The sequence below is a fragment of the Phyllostomus hastatus genome, unplaced genomic scaffold (assembly GCF_019186645.2).
Source record: "Phyllostomus hastatus isolate PE091 unplaced genomic scaffold, TTU_PhHast_1.1 phas_contig_402, whole genome shotgun sequence".
NCBI classification, from domain to species: Eukaryota; Metazoa; Chordata; class Mammalia; order Chiroptera; family Phyllostomidae; genus Phyllostomus; species Phyllostomus hastatus.
In genome coordinates, this window is record NW_025333873.1 from 14,513,980 (window position 1) to 14,527,035 (window position 13,056).

Below are 13,056 nucleotides of genomic sequence, written 5' to 3' on the forward strand. Positions count from 1 at the left end.
GGGTGGTCCTGGGGCTGTGGGAAGGGGTGGGCCCCCTTCATCTCCAGGTGCCAGGCCAGGCCTGTTGCCAAGGAAAACACCCCTCAGGACTCATTTCCTGCTCCGAGGGCCGACGACCGACCGCAGTCCACCCCCCAAGTGTGATTTGCTCATTGCAAGCCAGTTCTTATTTCCCAGGAGTCAGGCGGACGGCTTCCAAGCTGGGCCGCACCTTCAAGCCCCCTCCCTGGCCACCACCACAGTCGCCGCATAAAGAAGTCCCTTAGCTGGAGAGGTGTGGTTGCCAGGGCGCTTCCTTAGGAGGGATTAGACCCCCTTTTCAATGCCCCAATACTCCTGGGGCTTTGCCATCCCCTCGGGACAAAGAGACTCTTGTTTATTTCTAGAGATGATCTCAGGTGGCCTTAGTCACCTGGGGAAGCCTGGCCTGTTTGCTTAGGGGAGCCCCTCATACACTCAAGCGGGGACTCTGGTACCTGTGATGGAAGCCAGGTCTCCAGAGGTAGCTGACTGTACGTGTGCTCTCGCAGCGGGGAGGACACCGGCTTGGCACGCCTCTCCCTGGGGTGGGTGAGCGAACGAGGCACGCTGGGGAGACAGGCTGGGGGGGGGGGGTCACAGAAGTCCGCTGCTCTGGGTGCACAGAGCACAGGACGCTGCGGAGAGAGTTAAACTGTGAGTCACACGACAAGGCTGGCCTCGGGCAGCCGTGAAGCATGGTTTTCTTTAAATCATTAAACTTCGTTGAACTTAGTTCAAGAAAAAATTTTCCATCTGAACGCTTTTCTCCAGGCTTAAAGAGTTTCAAGATGAGATTCGTTTTCTTAAAGAGAAAATTTGTATCGAGAGCTTCCAAAGTAGACACATCTGCGGACTTAGAACACCCAAATGGTATCAAGTAATGGCTTTGGCCCAGCTCCTAGATCTGGGTGGCTGGGACAACACATGAGAGAGAGAGAGAGAGAGAGGGAGGGGGAGAGAGAGAGAGAGAGAGAGGGAGAGAGAGAGAGGGAGAGGGAGAGAGGGAGAGAGGGGGGGAGAGAGAGAGAGAGAGAGGGAGGGAGAGAGGGGGGGAGGGAGGGAGAGAGGGAGAGAGGGAGAGAGAGAGAGAGAAAGAGAGAGAGAGAGAGGGAGAGAGAGAAGAAGGAAAAATTTAAGGGGAGTTCTCAATCTCTCCTTGGCCTCTTGACAATAAATCTAAATGGCTGTGAACTTGAATCCCATGTTTGTTCCATCTTCTTGGGCATAACGTTTTTAATGCTACTCCCAAAGTGATAAAAATAGCAACATTTCAAGTGGATAGTTGGTAAAGATTAGCCAAAATTTCATGTGAACAATTATTCTGCAAAAATTAATGTCAAGACCAGAGTTGTGCGCAAACCCCAGGCTGCTTGCGGCGTCCAGCTTTGGAAAGGCGGGGCTTGTCGGCCAGGAAGGGAGAGGAAGCCCCCCCGCCCCCCCAGTCCCAGGACGACCAGAGCAGGACCAATGGTGACGTCACGGGGTGTGAGCCTGACCTCTCGGGAGCCTCTCCTGCGCTGATTCTGAGGTCAGTTCACGTACAGAAGAGTTTTTCTTTACTTCTTCTTCTTCTTCTTTTAACTATCCCACGACCAAAAGGGGTGAATTAGAATCGGTACCTACTCGGATTTTCTTTGCTTTTTTTCTGGGGGGATAGGCTGCGTCTTCTGTCTCCCTCTTTTAAAAAAAAATTCTCTCCTAAAGGTGATGACTTCTTGGTGAGGTTTTGGATGAGGCTCGGCATCCAGGCTCCGGATCTGCGATGGCGCAGCCAGGAAACCGAGGGCGCCCACTGCCCGCTGCTGCAGCTCGTGTCCCGGTCCCCCCCCCCCGCCCCGTCCCCCGTGGGACACAGGAGGGGCAGTCGGCCGCCCTCCTCCGTCCCGTCCTAGGTCTGTGCCTGCACGGCAGGGAGGGGCAGACACTTGAGGATGGGGAGGTCACGGAGGTGCGTGGCCCTGCGCACTCTTCATCCTACTCGGAGGTGCCTTTACCAACCGCCCTTCCCCAGTGTCCCGTTTGAGGAGCGGTGAGGTCGCCCACCTCCCTCTAAGCTCCAGCAGGGCGAGGCTGCAGGGTCACCTCCGCACAGTTCCTCCAGGTGGCAGGACCAGCAAGGAGGGGACCCCCGGCGGGGGCGTGGGTGCAGAGCAGGGAAGGAGACAAAGGAGGGGGTCGCCACGCCCCAGTGCCCCCCATCCAGTCGCCCCTCCCCCCATCTCCTGGCTCCGCCCACCACCGCCCGACTCGGGTCAGCACCCGCCCCGGAGTCCCCAACTCTAGCGCTCCCCCCACGGCTCACGCGGCCGCGCCCCCTCCCGCGTCCCCGCCCCGGCTGCTCCCCAGCCCCGCAGCCACCAGCCTGCTCGGCCGGCCACGGTGCGCCATGGGCAGTGGCAGCAGCCGAAGCAGCCGGGCCCTGAGGCGGCTGCGCGGCCCCGACAGCCGGCCGGCGGGGCCGGGCGGGGCAACCCCGGAGGGCGGGACTGGTGCCCGGGAGGAGGCCCCGGAGGCAGTGGGGGAGGCGGCTGGGGGCGCGGCGGGCACCGACCCTGGCCCCGGGGCGCCCCCCGACGGCCGGGATGAAACCCTGCGCCTGCTGGACCAGCTGCTGGCCGAGTCCGCGTCCTGGGGTCCGGGGGAGACAGCCCCGCCAGGCCCCACGCGGCCCCGACCTGCCGCGGGCGCGGGGAGCCGGGTGAGTGTCGCGCTCCGAGTGCGCCCCGCGTCCCCCCCACCCCAGCCACTTTCTCCTGCACCCTCCCAGGCCGGCAGGCGACATGCGTCCTCCCACCCCCTCTGGTCCCCACCGCTCTCCCTAGGCCTGCCTGCGCGGGTCACCCGTCACTCGCTGTCTTGCTGTCCACTCCCAATCCCTCCTTCCGAGCACCGCTCAGGTTCTCCCCCCACCGCCACCCTTTGCCTCGGCTGGTTTAACTGCCTCCATCTGGGGGTGACAGTGCCGGAAGCAGCCTCGAAGGGCAGGGGGCAGCCCCCCCCCCGCCCCTTGGCAGAAGCGCGTCTCCCGGGCTTTCTTCTGGCCAGAGCTCGCCTTTTTTTTTCCTCTTGGAGCTGCGTGACCACCCGCTAAGTGAGGCATTCCGGGCGCGAAGTGGCGCGGGGCGCCCGGGGACACTGGTGGAGGAGGCGCTGAGCGGCGGGACCGGTAGCCAAACAGCGGCTCAGGGATGCTCTGCGTGTAACTCGCCTCGCCGGCCAAGCCGTGCGCGCACTGCTCGCTGTTGTTAAGGGTCCGAGGAACCTCCTCTTGGCCCCCCTACTCTCTCTTCCAGAACACTTGTCACAACAGCCCTGCTGCTCTAGGAAAACAATGAGAGGAGCGCTCCGGGTTGGCACAGCCCTCACTCCCGCGGAGCTGGAGGAACGAGGCCTTTAGCAGCCGCTCCCGGGCTTGAGGAGGAAGCTGGAGGCGGCGGCCGGGCTGGACGCCACCGCGGGCGCTGCCTGGCCGCGGCGGACCTGAGCGCAGTGCCAGCCAGCAGCAGGACGCCGAACACGCCGAGTGATGAGGGCGGGGAGGGCTGGCCGACCCTGGACAGCGCAGGCCGCTCCCGCTCCTCCAGCTCCTCCCGCCCCAGCCCCGCGGCCCTCCCGGAGTGAGCTGCCGTTGAGCAGACCCAATTATATAACAGGATGCCTTTAAGGCTGCGTCAGCCCGCGGTTATGTAACACTGAACATGGATGAACGGTTGGGAGATTTGGAGGAATTCTGAGATGGCATGGAAACAGTATTTTTAGTGTTCAATGGGCAAGTGCTTTGGGAACTTTAGATGTTTAAGTGGGAAAACGGCCTTGGCTGGGCAGCTCTGTTGGTTGGAGCGTTGTGCCCAGCACCAGAAGGTTGCAGGTTCGATCCCCAGTCAGGGTGCATTTGGGAGGCAACTGACCCGTGTCTCTCTCTCCCTTCCTCCCTCTTTCTCTAAAAATCAATAAACAAACCCCCAGGTGAGCAATAAACATACCCCCAGGTGAGGATTGAAAGAAAAGAAAACGAGAAGATAGGTTCCCCCCAATCACTGAGTGTCCCAGAGGCTTGGGGTGCAGGGCAGCCTTACTCAACCTTTCAGTCACCTCTCCAGTGTGGTCCGAGGTCCCGCCGTGTGCCAGGCATCTTTGCCCTAGAGAAGCCCACCGTCCAGTGGGGGTGGCGGGGTGGGGGCAGGTCTGCAGGCAGAAAAGGAGCACAGTGTGGCCTGGGGTCCTCGCAGAGTCCACAGGAGGAGCAGCTGAGCCCCCGGAGAAGTCGGGACAGCATTCCAGAGGGACGGCGGTCGGCCTGAGTTGGGAAGGGCTGTGGCATCAGCGGGCAAACGAATGGAGACGAGCTTTTGGGCAGAGGGGACCCCGTGTGCAAGGGCGGTGGCGGCCGGGAACACCCGGGTGGATGCGGGCGTCAGCCGCTGTCCGTGCCAGAGGAGGCCAGCGGTGCAGCAGACTGGCACGGGGCCTTGCCGGATGCCAGGCCTCGGGGACTGCTGCCCAGCCCTGGGTGCAGGGTCGTTGTGGGGGGATGTGCAGAAACGAAGCACATGGGACACCGAGGCAGCGTGCATGGCCTAGAAGATGCTGGTGGACCCCAGGCCCACCTGGGTTCCCACAGGGTTGGGACCCGCCCTAGCCGGACTCTGGGGTGGAGGGTCCCGGTGCTTTGGCCGGGATGGAGGTTCGCCCACACCTCAGTACCAGGTGCCCGTCCCCTGTGAGGAGGGCACCTCCAGCCCAGCATCAGGTTCTAACTGGACTCTGCCTGCTGGCCACACCCACACCCCTTTCATTTCCGGACACTTGGAGACCCAGGGATGGCTGCACCCAGGGAACCTTAGCAACCACCAGGGCTGCCTTCTCACTCACACTGGAGGTGTTTGGGCCAGCACGCCTGCTGCCCAACCCCCCGGCGGGCCCAGGAGCCACGCGGGGGCACCTGCCCATGGGAGCAGGCTGGGTCAGGGGGACACCAGGGTGGGGACACGCCGTCCAGTGAACTACTCAGGAAGTGTCTGCTGAGCGGAGGTTCGGGAGCATTATGTGTGGCTGTATGTAAACATGCTTTCTAAAGGGATAAAACTCCGCACAAGTGGAGTTGATTGCCCTTTTCCTCCAATCCCGCCCACTTCAGTTCCTCCAGGTCTCCTTGACCTTCTTTCTCCTTGGAAACACTTTCCTGGAGGCCAGACCTTGTGAGGGGAGGTGGAGGACCTCGGACTGGTGGTCTCAGGGTCAGAGGCTCCTTTTGAACAAGTCCTGTGTCGTTTTGGTCACGTAGAACAGCTCTCCTGCGGTTGCCCGCAGCTTTTGCCGCCTGGGAGGCCCTTTAGCACGGAGGGCAGCGCCCTCTGGTGGTGAGAGGGTCGACCTAATCGGACAAAGAGCAACTGGCGAGGCTGGGAGCCGGGATCCATTGCCGTGTTCCCTGCTGCGTGTGGTCTTCAGAGAAGGGAACTACTGTCCCAGGCCACGTGGGTGGGCCCCAGGACCCTGGTGCCGAGTGAAAGAAGCCAGACAGGAGGGTGTGCGCTGTGCGGTTCCAGTACCAGGCTTCTTGAGCGTGCCCGTGAACGGGTAGCAGGCCCGCGGCTGCCCAGAGTGGGAGGGGCGGAGGGAGGGGCCGCCGAAGCACCGTTGGGGTCTTGGTTGTGGTGGTGGGTGCACTGGTGTATCTACACGTCAGAACCTACCGAACTGTGCCCTTCAAACACCTGCGGCTTGTTCCGTGTGCTTATGGACGTGGGCAGCACGGGGTGGGGCAAAAGGAGTTTACGGTTGTGAGTACACGCAACACCAGTTAATTCTGGTGTTACTGTTTATTCATCGTGTTATTCCCCATACCACCACCTGTACACCTGCTTCTGCCCCGCCCTGTATGTTCCCATGGAGCTGCTAGGAGCTGAGGGGACCCTGGCCAGGAAGCTCAGGTGGAGTATCATCCCCATGCACCAAGGTTGCAGGTTCGATCCCGGTCAGGGCGCATGCAGGAATGAACCAATGAGTGTGCAGATAAGTGGAACAGCAAATCGTTGTTTCTCTCCCTCCTCCTCTCTCTAAAATCAGTAAATAAAAAGCTTTAAAAAGGAGCTAAGGAGAGAACTCTTTAGAAGAAGCAGAATATAATACATTTTGCTAAGCAAGATGTGTAGTGGGTTTTCTAAAAATTAACTGTTGATATTTTACTCTTCTAACAAAAACCCTATTTGTAAGAGTCAGAGGAGGCTCTCGGAGATCATCATACGCAAATCCTTCTCCCGTTTTCTGCGTCTCGTCCAGCTGCGGTGTGGATTCTCGGAGCCTGGGTAGGATCTCCAGTGCGAACACGCCCTGCCGGGCCCAGACCCTCGGGCCTCCCGGAGCTCCCTCTGGTTCCCATGGCTTCAGCCCAGGCCCCGCCCTCCTTGGAGTCCAGATGTCTGACCCGCAGGCGGCGGGTGGCCAGCTGGCTGGTGGCGGAAACTCGGGTCTGCGCCAGACCTGGAGCGGCCACCAGGGGCTGCTGTGTCTCTGCCTTTCGTCTGAGCTCCCGTTGCTGCTTCTGCCAGCTGAATTTCTGGGCAGGCATCTCACCCGTTTCCCATGGGAGGCGGTCAATTCAAGGCTTAAACAGATGGATGAGAGGGGACCACACGTGCACGTCCCAGGCACAGAAAGAAACGTGACCCCGGATCAGCTGTAACAAGGACACTACTGGGGAGAGAGCACGACCTACCTTTCAGACGCAGCTTCCGGGTGTGCGGTTGGCAGAGGTGACAGTGCCATGTCGTGCCTGCCCCGAGAGGCCAGCGGGGTGTCCCCATTAGCAGGAGGCAGCATGGCCTAGAGAGGTGGATCCTGGGCTGTCTGTGCAGCTGCGTGACCAGCTTCCCCCCGCCCCCCTGCCCCCCGTTGCCCTCCTGGCGGGAGAAACCGTATCTGTAACGACCCTTCCGAAATCTGGCCGTGGCAGCAAAAGCCACCCCAGGTGGCAGCAGAGGCTGGTTCCAGCAGCAACGGCGGGAGGGAGCTGGGCTCCCTGCAGGATGACTCCATCAGAAGTAGCTGAAGGGTGGCTGGGGAGAAGTATCGTTTTCTTCTCCGTGGCCCCCGAGGAAAGAGCCACTGAGGCCCCGTGAGGGCGGCTGCAGGGAGGCAGGGTGGCGTGGGCACAGGGGCGAACTGGCGGAGACCCCAGGAAACGTCTCCGACGGGCTATGTGCGCCCAGCGGCCTAGGCGCGCCTGTCACAACGCCTGTGGCGGAAGCATCCCCAGTGTCCGTCCATCCATGGACGGGTACACGAAATGGATACAGGAAATGGATGAGGAAAATAGGACACAAGCTCAGTGAGCTGCCACCTCCCACCGTCATCAATAAGAATGGCTGTCATCAATAAGCCAGCAGACCAGCGCTGGTGAGGACGTGGAGAAGAGGGAGCCCTCGGCCTCTGTTGGGGGGAGGGCGGGTTGGGGCAGCCTCTGTGGAAAGCGGTGTGGAGGTTCCTCAAAAAATTAAATGGGGAACTGCTTTATGACCCAGAGATTCCACTTCTGGGTGTATGCCCACGGACACCCGAAGCACTGGTGTGGAAGAACACACGCACCCTGTGGTCACTGCAGCATCGTTTACCGCAGCCAAGCTCCGGAAGCCGCCCGTGTGCCCACCGACAGACCAGTGGGTAAAACACTGGTGGCCCTTACAGACGGTGGAATATTACTCAGCCGTAAAAAAGAACCAGATCTTACTATTCGCAACAGCACGGGTGGACCTACAGGGTACTATGCTAAGCGAAATAAGTCGGAGAAAGAGAAAGACAGTTTCACGTATGTGTGGAATCTAAAGAACAAAATAAACGTCACACAAACAGACTCACGGACACGGAGAGCAGATCGATGGTTGCCCGGGTGGGGGCTGGGTCGGGGGGCGGGGTGAGGACGGTGAAGGGGTGGAGAAGAGCACATTGGCAGTCACGGGGGGGTCGCGGGGATGTGAAGTGCAGCACGGGGCACACAGCCAGTAACGCTGTGAAGACCGAGTGTGGGGGCGGGCGGGGGCTGGAAATACCCGGGGGACACTCGGCCAACCATGTGATGGTCTGACTGCTACGCTGTACACCCGAAACTAGCGCAAAATTATACTGAACGCAAATGGCGACTGAAAAATATAAATAAATTTTTAAAAGAAAAATGTGAAGCCCTGGCTGGCATAGCTCAGTGGATTGAGCGCGGGCTGCGAACCAAAGCGTCGCAGGTTCGATTCCCAGTCAGGGCACGTGCCTGGGTTGCAGGCCATGACCCCCAGCAACCGCACATGGATGTTTCTCTCTCTCTCTTTCTCCCTCCCTTCCCTCTCTAAAAATAAAGTGATAAAATCTTTAAAAAAAGAAGAAAGAAAAGCATGGTGCCGTCGTCCCTCAGTATCCACAGAGGATCGGTTTTAAGGCCCATGTGGGTACCAGAATCCTCCGGTGCTCAAGTTCCGTATTTAAAACGATGTGCTGTTTGCATGTAACTGCGCGCGACTTCCTGTGTACTTTAAATCGGCTCTAGACGCTGATCACAGCATAAATGCCGTGTCAGGAGTTGTTACACCGTGTTGCTTAGAGAACAGTGACAGGAAGACAGTCTGTAGGTGTCTGTAGAGACACGGCCATGGCAGGGTTGATTACATAGTGCAGGTCAGCAACAACGTGGTTGGTATTTTTTCTGACTATTTCTGAGTCCTGGTGGGTTGGATCCGTGGGTGCGGAACCTGCGGACACGGAGGGCGGGGCGCATGCACATGCAGTGGAATACTGTTCCGTCCTGGGTGGACGCGGCGGCCCCTCCGTCAGCAGAAAGCCGGAGTAATCGGAGGCTCCCCATCCGTAACCTCTGATGATGCCTCTTCCTTCTGTCCTTCTCAAGGTGTCCCCGAAACAGAGTGCTGAAGGCCACCCTGAGGGCAGCGGCAGCTCTGAGTAAGTACCGGGAACCCCATCTCCTGGCAGATGCCCCGGGCGCTTCTGTTGGTGCCCAGACCCTTGCAGCCCCCATTCTCCCAGGGTCTCAGCTCTTAGTTCCTAAGGCAGCTCCCCATTGAAATGCTAAGCTCTCCCTCTCAGGGGCAGGGCCCAGCCCTGGGGGGTGCAGAGACCTCGCAGGCTCCAGCAGCTTTGACCTTCCTCCTGGAAAAGGCCGTGACCCTGATTGCATCCCCTCAGATCCCAGCCTCCCTCAGTGGGACGCCTCCTGGGCCTTCCGGAGTTTGCTGCCCCGAGGGGTGACAGGTGGCCCCTCTAAGCCCCTGACAGACAGGCTTATCCGGAGGACACATTTCAGACCCCTGGGCGAGTCAGCTGAGGACCCCAGGCCGGGACCCCAGGCTTCCTGCACGGCCCTGAGTCACAAGGTTTCCCGGATGCCAGCAGCCAGCAGCCAGCAGTAGGCCCGGCTGGCCGGGGTGAGCGGCTGGGACGACCTTGGACAGCAGGCCCACCCCCACGCTGTCTTTCTTGTTTCTAGTGAGGGGATGGTGACCTGCCCGACCCCCCCACCCCCCGTCACTGGGATGCTGGCGGTTGTAGTGCTCAGAACCGGGGATGTGGGAAGTCGTGAGAACTCTGGCTTCACAGATCTCTTCATTACCATCCCAAATGTTGTCTGGGCAAGGCCCTGGCCGGATTCCCTTCCTTAGCGAACCTTTGGGAGGTCCTGCCCGGAAGAGTGAGGGTTTGGTGGGGCAGGCCGGGGGCTCAGGGCAGTGAGCGGGGATGGAGGCAGCCAGGGCTCCGGGGGGGCCTGGCGTCAAAATGGCCTATGGGACCCTTAGGAGTTCGTGGTCCCCGGGGAGGAGCACCCCTACGGGGGTACCGAGGAAACTAGGCTGCACGCAGCTGGTGGCGGTTAGCGCAGGGTGAGTGGGAGGGAATGGAAGGAGGGACACTGAAACGTGAGGAGGGCCGGCCTTGCCTGCCGCACCAAAACCCCGGCCGTGGCTGTCCAGTAGGAGAAGGCCGTGGCCTTGGGACACCACCGTGACCGCAGAGGGCGATGCGGTGAGAACATCTGCTACGTGGGTGGGCTCTGACCCCTCACACCGGCAGCCGAGGTCGGCACAGCTGCGCATCCTGGTTCTCACTCATTAACACAAACAGGCCCCGGGCTCCTCCATGCAGGCCAGGCCCCTGAGCGACTGTGGGAAGTCGTGTCTCCCCAGAGAGGCTGTTTTTGCTCCTGCCGGGCGGTCCTCGGACCCGGCACGGATACCCTGGGGAGCCTGCCTGATCCCCGACGCGGCCAGGAGACCCTGTTGCCCTCGAGGGTCCGGCCGGTGCCTCCCCGCCATTCTGAATTCCCCTGGCCAACCACAGGGAGCCCCAAGGCCGGTGGGGGGAAGGGGGGTCGGGGCAGGAGGACTAGGCAGGAACATTGGCAGGGCCCTGCCCCCGTCCCAGGGGCTTTGCTGTGGGAAACTTTCTGCCCAGGGCTTCCCGGTGCCGAGCCCCGTGCCCGAGCAGGGCAGTCAGCGCCCCGTGTGACCTTCAGGTCGGCTTGTGGACAGGCCCCATCCCGTCCCCGGCCCCCAGCACCCCAGCAGTGGCTCCCCTGACACCGCCCACCCCTGACACCGCCCGCCCCAGGGGTGCGGGTGCGGGGAGCCCGGCAGACGCCGCGGCGCCACAGCTCATACTCGCCGCCCCGTGGTGCTGTCCATACATGGTCTCGTTCCTGCCTCCGGAGGCGCCTAGGAATGCAGCTGTTTTCGGAGAAGGAATTGTCCCCGAGCTAGTACGTGGTGGGGCCGGGATTTGAACTGGGCCCTCCCTGCCTCGGGGCCCTCGCCCTTCCCGGCAGGCAGGGCCTGGGCAGATAAGGCCGGAATGCCGCCGGAGGACAGGAATGCGGCCTGCTCCGGCCGGAGACCAGGAAGGTGTCCCCAGGGCACAGCGAGCTCGGAATTCTGCAGAGGGGCCTGGCGGTGGTCCGGCAGAGACGCTGCGTGGGAAGGCGGCATCTTGCCTCCTGACACCCTGTCTGTGTTTCTGGCTGGCAGGGCCCCTGGCAGCAGCCACAGGAGGCCGGAGAGGCAGTCGGCCATCGTGTACGACGGCTCCGAGGAGGAGCTGATGGCCAGCATCGAGCAGGAGTACTGCCGCTGACCCGCCCGGCCGGGCCGCCAGCATCCCCCGCCCTGCCCGCCCCGGCTGGAGCTGAGCCGCCGCTGCCCTGCAGCCTCTCACGGGCCCTGCACCCCGGCCCTCTCCAGCCCGCACCCGGGCGGCCCTGGCCACCGTGCCTGCTGTGCAGACCCAGGCCAGAAGGACGCGCAGGTGCTGCCCCCCGAGTGTGTGGGCTGGTGACCCCGACACCTGCCCTCTCTCAGCTTTAGGGGGGCCTGTCTATGAGGTTCTGCTGGAGCCCGACGGCTTCTCCTTTCCCGCCCCCACTCTCCACCTGGGCTGGGGGAGGCCCCTGAGCTGGCCGGGGCCTAGGCCTGGCGCCTTGGGGCCTCTCACGGCGCTTCAGGCAGGCCCACCGCGAGGGTGTGCTGGGAGGCGGCCCGGCCTGGCCGGAGGGGGCCGCCCGGAGTGCCAACGCAGGTGAACCTCCTGGAGATGTGTCCACACGCAGGCTCCGACTCTGTGGGTCTGCAGGGGCCTCGGGTCTGCATTTCCGACCGGCTCCCAGGCGAGGCCCACGCGGCTGGCTCCCAGCCACAGCTGGGCGGCGAGGAGCGGGCGCAGCTTCAGGCCGCTGCCCGTGCTGGAGGCTCCCGGGGACAGCCCTGCGCCGCCGGCTCTGACCCTCCGCTCACACTCATCGGCAGTCACCCTCCCTCCCTGGGCCTCAGTTTCCCTCTCTGGCAAATGGGTCCTGCAGGCTCTGTCCTGCTCCGAGGACCTGGGATCACCGGGTCCCGGGCTCCCTTGCTTGCCCTTATTCCCACCCTACGAGCAGAGGACTGTCCCCCTGCTGAGGGCGCTCATCTTCCCCCCGACCCCCCGAAGGCTCTTCGGGGCCCCCTGCTCTCACCCGCCAATGCCCAGGGAAGGCAGACAGTCACAGCGGTGAGACAGCCTGGGGGGGGTCCCAGTGGACGACTGGCTCAGGGTGCCCGCAGGCAGACCGGGAGGCGGGCCTTCCGTGGGGGCCCAGGTGTGGCCGCTCTGGGCAGTGCAGGGAGAGGAGGGGCCCAGGGGCTGGGAGAAGCCCCCCCCAGAGTGGCCGGGGAGGGTGTCGGCACACAGAGGCCACAGCCGAGGTGCTGAAGCCGGAACAGGCCCCACCCAGCTCGTCTCGCCACCAACACGACGGCCTCCGGGCGTCGCCTGCGAAGTGCGAGAGCATCTGGGAAATGGACCAGGGCCCCTCGGCACCGGCCCCAGACCCACAGGCCTGCTGCCGCCACGGGGGTTTCCATGAACGCCCCTCACTGGACCACAGTGCCTTGGACCAGAGGCCCCGCAGCCGCGGGATCTTATCTCTGCAGTCAGGACAGAGCCCCGGGAGGCGTGGCTCAGGGGCCCCCCAAAACAAGAGCTGCTTCCCACCCAAACCCAAACCCTCCCTTTTTGTGGAACGATTAAAGCCATTACTGTTCTAGTAATACAAACGCTTCTCTGAAAGAGGAGTGAACATTTTGTTTCCCACAACCAGACAGAGCAGGCCTTGGATTTCGCGATAAAAATGTTTACAGTGTCACACCCTCATGTTGTTCCAACGGAACGTGTCCAGCTGGTTTTCCCAGAGAAAGACGATGTCCCCGCGTCATCCAGTGAAACCCTCACGAGACCCTCGGTGGGGAAGAAGGGCTGAGAGCGGAAATCCCTCGCAGTGGCGGCCCCGTCGATGCTCGTCCAAGCCGAGGAGGCACGGCGGGTGTCTCCGGCCGGTCTGTTCATCCTTCCTCTTCCCTGAAACGGCCTTCTGAGCAGCACCCAGCCAGACGAAGCCCAGGGCGCCCGCCCCCTGGTTCCGTGCGGGTGAGAGGAGGGTGCTGAGCGCAGGGGAGGGTGCTGGTCGGGGAGGGGGCGGCCCCGGGGTGCCGCACACGCAGGGCCGGCGCAGAG

At 62.2% G+C, this 13,056-nt stretch overlaps 1 protein-coding gene across 1 annotated transcript; it reads left to right on the top strand.

The window, feature by feature from the left end:
• The first annotated feature begins 2,366 nt into the window (after window positions 1-2,366).
• Window positions 2,367-12,639, top strand: CYS1 (cystin 1). The gene is made up of 3 exons (XM_045844708.1): window positions 2,367-2,719; window positions 8,912-8,964; window positions 11,040-12,639. The coding sequence occupies exons 1-3, from the start codon at window positions 2,408-2,410 to the stop codon at window positions 11,143-11,145; spliced, it is 471 nt and encodes a 156-aa protein (XP_045700664.1). The 5' UTR covers window positions 2,367-2,407; the 3' UTR covers window positions 11,146-12,639.
• Window positions 12,640-13,056: the final 417 nt, after the last annotated feature.